General features: G+C 41.8%; 1 protein-coding gene across 1 annotated transcript; it reads left to right on the top strand.

The window, feature by feature from the left end:
* The first annotated feature begins 12331 nt into the window (after nt 1-12331).
* On the top strand, nt 12332-13261 carry LOC101974027 (olfactory receptor 7A40). The gene has a single exon (XM_005336262.2). The coding sequence runs from the start codon at nt 12332-12334 to the stop codon at nt 13259-13261; it is 930 nt and encodes a 309-aa protein (XP_005336319.2).
* The last annotated feature ends 812 nt before the right edge of the window (nt 13262-14073 follow it).

Here is a 14073-nt window from a genome sequence, read left to right as displayed (position 1 = left end):
AGACCTTATGCTGTGCTACAAGATAAATTTAAGGGATGGACATCATATCTGGTGTCCTCTTCATTTGCAATAGTTTAAAATTAGAAGTCAACATTAGGAGCAATTTGTAGAAATTAATAAATGCAAAGCATTTTTAAAAACATGAACAACCAGCTGGTGAATGAATAAAGAAAATTTTTAAGCATATTGGAAGAAAAAAAAGAAACAAAGCATATGAAAACATAAGGGAGGAAATCTGATCTATTTTAAAGGAAATTTTTACAGAAATGAACAAATATATTTTTAAAAAAAGAAAAGAGAATGCAAATTTAAAAAATAACATTCTGCTTCAAGGAAATAGAAAAAGAAAAAAACTAAGCTCAATGTCAGCAAAAGAAGGGAAAAATAAAATCAGAGCATAAATAAATGATATTGAGACTGGAAAAACAATAAAAAAAATCAAGAAAATTAGGTTGGTCTTTGAGAAAGTTGATGAATTGACATTCTTCTGATAGAATGAGAACACAGATAAAAATGGAAATAATCATAAATGAAATTGTAACAGTACAAGTGACAAAACAAAAATACAGACTCATAAAAACTCTGTGAACTATTCTCCATTTTACTGGCAAACCTCCAAGAAAGGCATAAATCCCTGGACACATAAAACCTACCATGAACTGGAAAAGGAAGAAAAAGAAAATCTGAAAACCTGATAATGAGAGGGGAGAATGTCTCAGTAATAAGAAGATTCCCCTGTGGTACAACATTAGTTTCAAAGCCCACACACATCCTTTGTAGGAGGACTGTGCACATTCACAACTGCTCCTGCAAAACCAATGGGTCAATGAATAAATGAAAAGGCAATTTAAATTATCTTGAGAGAAACAAAAAATGGGAGCCAAACATATCAAACCAAAGGGATGCAGCAAGATCAATTCCAAGAAGAATGTTTTTAGAAATGAACAAGGACATCACAAAGGGAGAGAGATGGCAAATGAAAAACACTTTGCCACCAGAAAATAGAAAAGGAAGAACAAACCAAGCCCAAACATAACAGAAGAAGAAAATCAGAGCAGAAATTAGTGATACAGAGGCTGGGCAAACAATACAAAATATCAAAATTAGGTTGTCCTTTTAGAACGTTAACTAATTGACAATCTTCTGATAGTCTGAGAACAGAGATAACCCTGAAACAAATTAGGAATGACAGTGGAGTCATTACAACTGCACATCAGAAGTACAAACACAAGGACTTGCCACAGCAACTCTATTGTCCATCTTACTGGACAACTAGAGGAAATGCATAAAACCCTTGGCACATAAAACCTATGATGAACTGGATCTGGAAGAAAAAATAAATCTGAAAGCCTGATAATGAGAGAGGAGAATGAATCAGTAATAAGAAACTTCCCATGTGGTAAAACCAGGACCTGCTGACCTCACTGCAGAATTCCACCCAACACTTGAAGAGCTGATAGCAGCCATCTCAGACTTCTCCCGAAGGCAAAAGAGAAAAAAAGAAAAGAAAGGATGGAAATTTTTCCAGACTCAGTTTACAAGGCCAAACTTACACTGATAGCAAAGCCAGACGAGCACCCAGGCAACTATACGGCAATGTCCTTGATGAAGGTAAAGCAAAATCACAACCAAGGAGCTAGCAAACCAAACCCACGAGTACATCAGAGATTGTGCACCCTGATCACCTGGACTCTGTTAAAGGGATGCAGGTGTGTTTTTTTAATATGCAAATCAAGAAACACAGATCTTGAGCAGAAGGAAAGTTCAAATAATCTGACATTCTCCATAGATGGAGAGAAAGCATTTGCTGAAACTCAACTTCCTCTCATGGTACAAACTTTCAACCAATTAAGTGTCAGAGTCATTGACCTCCACAAAGGATGCAGATGACCAGCCCATGGCTAAGGTCATGCTGGTTGGGGAAAGACAGGTGATGTGTCCTGGAAGGTGTGGGAAAAGTCAAGGATACTCATTCTTAGTCACCCAGTTCTGCCAGTTGTCGCAAGAGCAACCAAATGAGAGGAAGAATAAGGGCAGCACATTGGAGAGGAGGAGGTCACAAGGCTCCTTGCAGATGACATGAGTGTTGAAAGTGTATTGTCATTTCACACATCATTAGTCATGTTTATAGGGAGCAGTGATAATTTGAATTGTGCATACATAAGAGAATGAATGGTGAAATCAGGACTGTTAGCATTTCTACTTCCTCGAACATTGATTTTAATCTTTGTTCATGTACCACAAATATCTGCTGAGCACTTCCTGTATTCCAGGTGCCTCCACCCTGCCTTTGTGGCCTCTGCATTCTGTTATGGACAGAATATTTGTGTGTCCTCTGAATTTCTTATGTGGAGAGCCTAATAGTGCAGGTCACGGAAGCATTCCAAGCTCCATGGCATGAAAGTAGCCTGAGGTTCAGAGCAGTATAGACCACAAAGATGTGGTTTTATGAAAACTAAATAAGAGCATTCTTAAAAGTGCAAATCTTAAGACATGGTGGCAGGAAGGGAATGAGCTGCCCCATGCCCTGCGCTGTCGCAACCGCAGATCTCACCTAGTCGGAATACTCCATCTCTGAGAGGACCCCATACAGCAGCTCTCCACAGAAATCACCAGCCCTGTGACCTCGTGTGGAGGAGGATTCTCGGCATTAGAGCAGGACCCAAAGCCCGAAGTTCTAGCCCAAGCAAGGCTTAGGGAGCACCTTAGCAGAATCACCTATCAATACATCTGCAGATTGTCAAGACTTTGTACTGCTCCCACGCAGGTGACTCAGCTGCTACCTACCTACAGCACAAAGCAATAGCCCGGCTCCCCCCACCTCACCAGGCTCCCCCCACCTCACCAGGCTCCCCACACCTCTCCAGGCTCCCCCCACCTCTCCAGGCTCCCCCCAGCTCACCAGACACCCGGGCGCTGAAAGCAGACTGCCGCCATCTTGGCTCATCTTTCTCGCCATATTATATGGGGGCAGTCCCTAGATCAGATCTCCAGTAAGTCAAGTAAGTCTCCAGACTCTGGACCCAAAACCTCAGTTCTAGCTCACGCAGGGCTCACAAGTGGCTTAGTAGAAACACCTATCAGCTCCTCTGCAGAGCTCTAGACTGCGCTGCTCCCAATCAGCTCACTCTGCTGCTGCCTATTCACAGCACTAGGCCATTGCCCAGCTCCCCCCCACTTCACCAGACACCTGGGTGCTGGAAGCAGATCGACTCCATCTTGGAAAACCTTCCTCGCCATTTTGTGGTGGGTGTGGCTATAAGATCAATCGCCATCTGAGCAGGTACCTGATTTCCAATCCCTCCCCCAAACAGTGGTGACTGGGTACAGTGACCACCCAACACAAGAACAGCTCTCAGTTGGACAGGAATGCACTGGGAACAGGGCTCCACCCACCTGGTGTGAGCCTGGGGGTGAGAGGCCCATATTTGGGACCTCATAAATAAGAGAGGGGAGGGGGGACTAAAGTCTGGAGCATAACAGAGAGTTCAGGATTTGGGAAATCTCCAGGCAAGAGAGGGAGATGTTACCGGGGGCTAAAGTCAGATGAGTGGTCACAAAAAAAGACCCGTGAGATGCTATTTCCCTGCTGGGACTGGTGGGTGGCACTCCCTGCTCCCAGATGCTGCACACCAGGTCCAGTCTTCACACCCTAGTTACTACACCCTCCTGAGGGCAGAGACACCCACTGGATGAGACAACCCCACCTACTGGATGAGAAGAGAAAGAAATGGATCTGTAAGATAATTTTTTCTCTTCTTCTTTCTCTTCTATCCTTCTATCCTCTGACCCTCACATCCCCAACATATGTAAAGTCAAGAACTCTGCATGAAATAGGACTTTGAGGACTGAGTCACCTGAATGATGTAATATAGAGGAATTGCATAAGCCCTTTTTTCTTTCTCTTTTTTCCTTTATTTTTCCTTCTTTTTTTCCTCTTTCTTTTTCTTCTCTCCTTTTTTCTTTCTTTCTTTCTCTTTTTTTTTCTTTTTCTTCCTCCCTTATCCTCCAAATTATACTATTTTAACATCCTGTACTTTTCTAAAAATATGAGTGTTTGTTTTAGCTTCTCTACTGTCTTCCCATGTAATTGTCTACCCCGACTTAACTCCTATCTCTTATCCTGCTACTAACCCTCTTCACTAGATTTCTTCTTCACATTTCCTTAGATATATTAACTATGTACCCTCACATCTTCTCCCCTCAACATATCATCCTATGCCTGACCCCAGTTCATTGTCCACCACCAGAAACGGTAAACCTTTTTATGAAACTACTGATTATTTTAAAATATACTTGAATCCAACATTTCTGGACATTGAGACTAAACTTAAATGTCTTAATAACAACAATTTGTTCATAGGTGATGTACTGTTGATATTGGGATCTGTTAACTTTGTCCTTCCCCACAAAGGAGAGATCTTGGAACCCTACAAGAGCACCACAAATCTATAGGGTAAAAACAATAACACAACACATCCACAGAGTTGGAAAGGAAGACACCTGAGCAATATGAAAAGACAAGGAAAGAAAGTACCACAAAAATCTAGACCACACATCATTAGAAGAATTGGCAGCTACAACAGAAAAAATTACACAGAAAGAGTTCAGGATATACATGGTTAAAATGTTCTGGGATATAAAAGAAGACAAAATACAAAACATAAAGGCAGTGAAAGATCACTTTGACAATGAGCTACTACATAAACAAATCCAAGAAGAAAAAAAAATCACCTCAACAGGGAGATAGAGGTTATAAAAAAAAACAGAAATCCTTGAAATGAAAGAAATAATAAACCAAATTAAAAACTCAAATGAAAGCATCACCAACAGAGTAGATCAGTTAGAACATAGATCATCAGACAATGAAGGTCAAATAAATCATCTTGAAAAGAACATAGACCACACTGCAAAAATGATAAGAAACCATGAGCAGAACATTCAAGAAATATGGAATAGCATAAAAAGGCCAAATTTAAGAGTTATTGGGATAGAGGAAGGCATAGAGGTCCAAACCAAAGGAATGAGCAATCTATTCAATGAAACAATATCAGATAACTTTCCAGACATGAAGAATGAAAAACAAATCCAAATCCAAGAAGCCTACAGGATGTCAAATGTGCAAAATCCCAACAGACCCACACCAAGGCACATTATAATGAAAATGCCCAACATACAGAGTAAGGAGAGAATTTTAAAAGCCACAAGAGAAAGGAATCAGATTATATATATAGGAGTAAACCAATTAGGATAATGGCAGATTTTTCAACATATTCCCTGAAAGCTAGAAGATACTGGAACAACATATATCAAACTCTGAAAGAAAATGGGTGCCAACCAAGAATCTTGTATCCAACAAAATTAAGCTTTAGATTTGAAGATGAAAGAAAAACCTTCCACGATAAACAAAAGTTAAAAGAATTTATAGCTAGAAAACTGGCACTACAAAACATCCTTGGCAAAATATTTCATGAAGGGGAAATGAAAAACAGCAATAAAAATCAGCAGAGGAAGGTAGTACACTAAAGGAAAAACAAAGAGGAAAACCAAGTCAAGTTAAATAACAAAAATAAACAAATATGGCTGGAAATGCAAACCATGTCTCAATAGTAACCCTAAATGTTAATGGCTTAAACCAATCAAAAGATATAAGCTATTAGATTGGATTTAAAAAGTCCCCACAATATGCTGTGTCTAGAAGACTCATCTGATAGGAAAATATATACACAGACTGAAGGTGAAAGGTTGGGGAAAATCACACCACTCACACGGACTGCAGAAGCAAGCAGAGGTTTCCATACTCATATCAAATAAAGTAGACTTCAAGCCAAGGTTAATCAATAGGGATAAAGATGGATATTATATACTGCTCAAGGGAAACATACACCAATAAGACATAACAATCATAAATATATATTCCCCAAACAATGGTGCAGCTATATTCATCAAACAATCTCTTCTCAAGTTCAAGAGTGAAATTGACCACAACACAATGATCTTGGGTGATTTTAACACTCCTCTCTCACTACTGGATATATCTTCCAAACAAAAGTTGAATAAAGAAATTATAGAACTTAATAACTTAGACTAAAGTGGCATATAGAGAATATTTCAACCTGCATCAAATGGATACACTTTCAACACATCATGCTTGGAATACTGGAAATCCATATGCAACAAAATGAAATTAAACCCCTATCTCTCACCCCCATGCTCAAAACTTAACTCAAAATGGATCAAGAGGGCTGTGGTTGTAGCTCAGTGGCAGAGCAATTGCTTTGCACATATGAGGCACTGGGTTCGATCCTCAGCACCACATAAAAATAAATAATAAAAATAGTTTTAAAAATGGATCAAGAGGCTCTGTGTCTAATAGAAGAAAAAGTAGTCCCTAATCTTCATCATGTGGAATTAGACCCCAACTTTCTTAATAAGACTCCTATAGCACAAGAATTAAAATCAAGAATCAGTTAATGGGATGGAATCAAACTAAAAAATTTTTTCTCAGCAAAAGAAACAATCTGTGAGGTGAACAGGGAGCAAATTTTTACCCCTCACACATCAGATAAAGCACTAATCTATAGGGAATATAAAAAACTCCAAAAGCTAAACACCACAAAACCCACAAATAACCCAATCAACAAATGGGCCAAGGACCAGAACAGACACTTCTTAGAATAGGATATACAATCATTCAACAAATATATGAAAAAAATGTTCATCATCGCTAGCAATCAGAGAAATGCAAATCAAAACTACTCTAAGATACCATCTCACTCCAGTCAGAATGGCAGCCATTATGAAGAAAAACAACAATAAGTGTTGGCGAGGATGTGGGGGGAAAGGCACACTCAAACTGCTAGTGGGACTGCAAACTGATGCAGCCAATATGTGAAGCAGAATAGAGATTCCTTGAAAAAACTGGGAATGGAACCACCATTTGACCCAGCTATCTCTCTCCTCAGTCTATACCCAAAGGACTTAAAAACAGCATACTACAGGGACACAGCCACATTAATGTTTATAGCAGCACAATTCACAATAGCTAAACTGTGGAACCAAACTAGATGCCCTTCAGTAGGTGAATGGATTTTTAAAATTCAGCAATAAAAGAGAATAAAATCGTGGCATTTTCAGGTAAATGGATAGCATTAGAGAAGATAATGCTAAGTGAAGTTATTCAATCCCCCCCCAAAAAATGAATGTTTTCTCTGATATAAGGTGACTGACTCATAGTCGGGTAGGGAGCAGGGAACTTGGGAGGAATAGATGAATTCTAGATAGGGAAGAGGGTTGTGAGTAGAAGACAGACGGCAGGGGGTTAGTAATGATGGGGGAATGTGATGGACATCATCATCCAAAGTACATGTATGAAGACATGAATTGTTGTGAACATACCTTACATACAGAAATATGAAAAATTGTGTTCTATATGTGCAATAAGAATTGTGAAGCATTCTGCTGACATGTATTTAAAAAATAAAATCAATTAAATTTTTTAAAGTGTAAACCTCAGGGCATTTAATATAAAAATCTGTAAAAATGTGCCTTTGAATTATCCATTCTTTTATAAACACAAGACTAAGTGATAGCTCTTAACTTGGGTGATAAACATGAAATTTCTGTTGTTTTGGAAAAAAAGCATCATGAAGTCACAGATTGCAGGAGTCATAGTCATGTATCAAGTGATCCTGGTGAACCCCCTAGTTGAAGAGAGGAAGAGAAAATTTTCTGGAGATATTGGTGTTGTGGTGTCCCCAACACAAGTTAAGCCTGTGGGGAGCAATGGTCATGATAGTTTCCTTTGTCATATACTTTGGAGAAAACTTGATATCACAAATGGAATAAAGTGTCAGGTTGTTATTTCTCTAGAAGGCAGAAGAATTCTTGGGGGAGCAGTAAAGACCAATTGACCTGGTTTTTTACCTGGTGTCTTGGGAACAGAGAATCTGCAAGAAAAAAATATATACTTCTGGTGTGGAGCAATATTCCACAGGGAGCAGACGCCTCAGGGTTGGGATAAGAAGAGGCAAAGGAGCATAATTTGCAGACACACAGTTGTAAATCTCTCCCCTGCTGCTGTCCCTCTGCTTGTACACAACCTTGGTCAGGATGGGACCAGGTTTTGTACTTCAGTGTCCTGCATGTGGACTCTGTCTTGACCCACCTGTGGCCTCGTCTGGAACAGAGCTTCAGTCTCCATGGTGCAACATCCTGGGAGGGATCTGATCCTCCACCCAGAAACCCTCCATTCAGAACCCACCCAGGTGAGTCAGAGAGCCCAGCAGGTGCTGCAGGAAGGCATCAGAGAGGCTGGAAGCCAAGGACAGATACCTAAGGTCACCCTGAGAGCCAATCCAGCCTCGCCCAGCCCTGACAGGTTGCTGAGGTGTTTGCTGCATGGTTTGATGAGTTCATTGGTGGATATGTTCACATGGTGGGAGGAGGAGGAACAGTGAGCTCCACAAGGCCAGGTCCTTGATGACCATGGGGTGAGGGCAAAGGCAGCCCCCTCAGAAGAGGGCGTGGAGGCTCAGGTGGTTTCAGGGTAAGTAGAGCACGTGTCCTGGAAATTTGCAACCAATTAGGTGGAAAGGAGAAATGCATATCATCCACGGAGGGACACACAGTGAAGGGAGGGCTCTTGGGATCTCTGAGGTGGGCACCCTTTCAATTGGCTGCTTACTATCATAAGCCTTTTTTCTATAGTTATCCACATTTTACTGAAAAATTTCAGTCACTTCTTTTTCCATATTGACTTTTGGAGTGATTTTCCTTTTTCTGGCCACAAAAGATTTTGAATTTTATGTAGTCAAACATGTTTATCTCCTTACTTCCGAAACTTTAACTTATTCTAGATGATTTTGTTCTGCTGCCCTCACGAAATGCAAATGAAAAACAAATGGTTGTTTTTCCAAGGTGTACTCTTACTCTAAAATGTGGAAGTTGTAAATTTCTCTCAGTTTTTTTGACATGTGAATTACAGGACCAACTTAATTTCCTCCAGATAGACACTGATGTAAGACTTTATTTAATTATGTAAGCTTTTCCGGTGATGTAGATACACAACTTTGTCAAATGTTAATTGTCCACTTTTACAGAATGCCTGTTTAATTTTATAAATAGCATTGAATATCGGCTTCATGCCACAACTTGCAAGGAATATTCTTTACTACATTCTTTTGTGTTTACCTGTTTGTCAATTTTCTTGTTAATCCATTCTCATAGAATTAAATTTTTGGTATTATATATATTGTTACACTGAACTTCAAAGGTTCTATTCAGTTTGTTTAATGTAGCTGTTTTGAAACACTGAATTTCCTCTGTGTTTTTCTCCTCCTCCTCCTCCTCCTCCTCCTCCTCCTCCTCCTCCTCCTCCTCCTCCTCCTCCTCCTCCTCTTCCTTCTCTTTTTTTCTTTTAGGTATTCTTGATTTAACACAGAATGGCTTAACCATTGAGCAACATCCCCAGCCATTTGTTTTTTCTTCTGAGACACAGTCTTGCAAAGTTGCTGAACTGACTTTGAACTTTCAAATCTCCCAACTCACAGAGTCCCTGGGATCACAGGGCACAGCCACTGTGCCCAACTCCCATTCTTTTTATTTCACAATTTCTTTTGTTTAATTTTATTCTCTGTCATGAACATATATTCCCACATCTCCATGACAACAGAAAGGTGAGTAAAGCTGTGAAAGCCGTGCTCTATCAGACCGACCCCAAGATGTGCAGGCGGAGCTTAGTGTGAGAAATGTGTGTGGGAGGAGATGTCCCCAGGGATTTGACACCAGCAGGGCTGGTTCTGTGGGGAGGGGTGGAATTGCAAAGGTGTGTGCAGGGCATTATAGAATGTGATCTGAGGGCAGCGGGGGTTGCAAGAGGACAGGCCCCTTCCTTAATTTACTCCTATGCTATCTATTCCCAGTCTTCACATTTGAGCTCTATGGAGAAAATAGTGGGATTTGCCTGTGGAGTTCAATTGCAAAGTCCAGAAATAGATAGCCCAGGAGACAGTTAAGATCGGGTCCTGTCTAAAGGGCTCCTGACCATATCATGACAAATTGGTATTTCTCCTTCACATCTGGCTTGTTATCCAGGAAACCAAATGCCAGTTGATTTCACTGTATGCTCTATAAAAGCTGATCTCACCTGAGTAGTGGACAGAAGGTGGTTACCAGGGACTGGGGACAGGAGGGACAGGGGAGGTGGACCAGGGGCTGCAGTCACAGGTAGGCAGGAGCAGTGAGTTCTGCTGGGACATTGTCCAGGAGGATGAGCAGAGTTCACCAGCCTGTGAACTTTAAATATCCACACGAGTGCATTTGAATGTTCTCATCACAGTGAAAACTGGTGGAGGTGGTGGATATGCTAGTCACCCTGATTTTATCATAGCCCAATGTATGTATCTATTGAAATATCACCTTGAACTGTATAAATAGACACCATTTTATGTATCCATTCAAAATGCAAAACATCAGTGACTCAGATCAGCCGTGAATGGTGCAGAACACAGCTCTGTTAATATTTCATATAAACGCCCTAGTTGTCTTGCTCTCTGCACCCCCCTTTTGAAGTTTTGGTTACTTTTTCTTTCATGCCTGTGCTTTTCTATATGAATGTTCAGCCTGTAAATTGGTGGCCCCAACAAGACATCATTATGTTCACCTACTATTTATTTTGACCTTCTGTTATTTCTGCTGGTCCTCATGAGGGTTGATTGGAGTGGAGTTTCAACCAGAAACAAGGAAGCTTTTCCTGTTCTTTTTTTTTTATTATTGTTTCCTTTCAGTTATATATTATTTTAGGATTCATTTTGACATAATCAACAAATCACAAAATCATGGAGTGTTATTTGCTCTGATTCAGTCCCCAGTACTTCCCCTTCCTCCTCTGTCTCTCTCCTCCTCCATCTCCTCTCCCTGATCTTTATTCTATTTGACAGAAATCCCCTGCTCTTCTTTATTTTTTTCTTCTTATATTCAGTTATCCAAGGACGCTCTTTCCTTCTCACAGTCTCTCATGGACACCTGAGCATATTCGACCATTTTCTCCTCAGAGCCATTTCTCTCTCTCTCTCTCTCTCTCTCTCTCTCTCTCTCTCTCTCTCTCTCTCTCTCTCTCTCTCTCTCTCTCTCTCTTTCTTCACTAAACTGATTGTGTGTTCACTTTTTAATACAGGGTGAAAAACTTTCTTGAAAACTGGAGGCCCAAGAATGAATGCGTGGGGGTCATTACCTGGGATTTCTTGACGTGATCCAGACTTTATTTTGGCGAAAAATAATTCGGCATTGACAGCTTCCCTGTCATCTTTTGTAACTAGTATGACTGAAGGTCCTGAGAAGGATAGAACATAGCAGGGGCCCAGGGAGCCAAGGACTGCAGCTGTGTGTGTGCATGTGTGTGTGTGTGTGTGTGTGTGTGTGTGTGTGTGTGAGTGTGTGTGCATATGTGTGTATGAGCCGTGTGTTTTCTTTTGACTTTAGGGGCAAGAGCAGGTTTTAGAGATAGGGGACCTGAGCTGAGAGTATTCCAGAAGGCGACTCATAACACACAACCCCTAGCATAAGGCCACTGAGAGAAATAAGCAGGGTGCTGCCCATTCACAGAAAGCTCAGGAAGCTCCTCAAAGGGGAATCTGCCTTGTCACCCTGGGACACCAGCTCACGTCCCCCTCCCTCTTGCTCATCCTCCTGCCACTCTGGCTTCCTGGTTGAACTTGAACATCAGGAACAAGCCCCTTCCTCAGACCCTCTGCACTGGCCATCCTCATTTCTGCCAGGCACACGTGTCTGCAGGTGACTCTGTGGCTTCGTCCCTGTGTTCCCAGGGGAATCACATCATGTGTCACCTAAGGGCTGACCTTACCTAACACATAGAAGGAAATGACACTCTCATTGCCCTTCACCTTAAAAGCTTCAGTGTACCCATCACCATCTGAATTTGGAACGATTATTGCTTTGCCTATGTGCATTGGCTTTACCTTCTTCCACTACTTTCCATAGATTCAAGAAACATGCAGTTTTGAGGGAGTGACCCTCATTATCCAGACAGTGCCTAGACCAGCAACATCACTAATGATATTTCTCAAATACAAGAAAGAGTTCGTGTGTAGTGATCTGTAATACAGGGCCACCTGGGGAGAGGCTGAGAGCAAGACAGGACTCCAAATGAGAGAAGGCATGGGATCCCTTAAAGGGGCAAACAATCATAAACAAACTAGAAAAGAGAGTCTTGACTACAAACTGGAAAGATGTTATTCTTTTAGTATAGTAGTGCACAACTGTGTCAAATGCTTTCTGTTTTGTTTAATTTTTTGCCAGTCACAACAGATATATGGAGCCCAAGAACAACACACTCATTCCACAATTTCTTCTTCTGGGAATTTCAGAGGACCCCACATTGCAACCCTTCCTCTTTGGGCTGTTTCTGTCCATGTACCTGGTCACTGTGCTGGGGAACCTGCTGATCATCATGGCCACCATCTCAGACTCCCACCTGCACACGCCCATGTACTTCTTCCTCTCCAACCTGTCCTTTGTGGACATCGGTTTGACCACAACGAGCATCCCCAAGATGCTGGTGAACATCCAGACCCACAGCAAGGCCATCACCTATGCGGGCTGCCTCACCCAGATATACTTTTTCATACTCTTTTGTGTTTTGGACAACTTCCTTCTGGCTGTGATGGCCTATGACCGGTATGTGGCCATCTGCCACCCACTGCACTACATGGTCATCATGAACCATCGGCTCTGTGGATGGCTGGTGTTGGCTTGCTGGGTCACAACTGTTCTCAATTCTTTGTTAGAAACTTTAATGGCCTTGAGGCTGTCCTTCTGCACAGACGTGGAGATCCCACATTTTATGTGTGAACTCAACCAGCTGGTCCAACTTTCCTGTTCCGACACCTTGCCCAATGTCATAGTGATGTATTTTGCAGCAGTGTCGCTGGCTGGTGGCCCCCTGGCTGGCATCCTGTACTCCTACTCCAAAATCGTGTCCTCCGTCCGTGCCATCTCATCAGCTCAGGGCAAGTACAAAGCCTTCTCCACCTGTGCGTCTCACCTCTCTGTGGTCTCCCTGTTCTACTCTACACTCCTGGGGGTGTACCTCAGCTCTTCCATGACCCAGAACTCACAATCCACAGCAAGAGCCTCGGTGATGTACAGCGTGGTCACCCCCATGCTGAACCCCTTCATCTACAGTCTGAGGAACAAGGACATCACGGGAGCACTGAGGAGACTCTTCCAAGGGAAGCCATAGAGGAGATATTTTCCACGTCATGCCTGTGAACACGGGCCTCAGAGACACTGGATCAGACCCTGCACTTCTTTATCCAGACCACGAAGTAGATCTTGGGCCTTCTGTTGATTTCCTGGAAGTCTGATTCTTTGTTTTCAACCTCTTTATTGTGTCCTAACCTCATTGGAAAGCTCCCTGCTCTCCCGACACCCAACATGTCTTCCCTCTCAGGTTCCTGCTTTCCCAATGTCCTTTCCCCCAGATCAGACAGTCTGGAGGTTCCCAGGAGTCTCCCATGGTGACGAGTTGCACTGGTCCAGTGGTTAGGGAACCACACTCAGAACTCAGGCCGTTTCCTTTATTTATGAAGGAGACATTCTAAGCCTTCTGTTTTCCAGGTTTCTGTTCCTGAGTCTGTGTGTTGGTGCTCTCACTGCTCATGATAATCCGGACTTCTACCCACTGGTGGTTGTACAGTAGATCATGCCCCTTTATTACGCTCACAGGGGTGCTCTTTTCTTATCTTGGTCCTTTTCTTGTGTGTGCTATATTCTTCTATAGAGAGTAACTGGTGAAATTTGCTACAAACAGCGCAGAGCCCTCAAAATGAGCAGGCATATGTGGAACCAAATTCACTGTTTGTAGATCATCTGAAAAGAATTGCTCCTGATTTTCTGGTGAATTAATTTGTACTTTAGTACCAGTTAATCAATATTTTTTTCTGAGTTGTCAAAAATAAATATAGGCATTGAATGTGTAGTCTATCCAGAAAGGCAAATTTGTGTAAATCAATTGACATTTTGTGGTCCCAAAATCCGAGAGGGCCTTATATA

This window comes from Ictidomys tridecemlineatus, chromosome 2 (genome assembly GCF_052094955.1).
Source record: "Ictidomys tridecemlineatus isolate mIctTri1 chromosome 2, mIctTri1.hap1, whole genome shotgun sequence".
NCBI lineage: Eukaryota > Metazoa > Chordata > Mammalia > Rodentia > Sciuridae > Ictidomys > Ictidomys tridecemlineatus.
The sequence above is the reverse complement of the archived record's forward strand: the minus strand, read 5'-3'. Positions and strand labels throughout refer to the sequence as shown.

Bases quoted from the DNA above. Each gene is read 5' to 3' on its own strand.
- LOC101974027 (XM_005336262.2), top strand. From the start codon at position 12,332: ATGGAGCCCAAGAACAACACACTCATTCCACAATTTCTTCTTCTGGGA.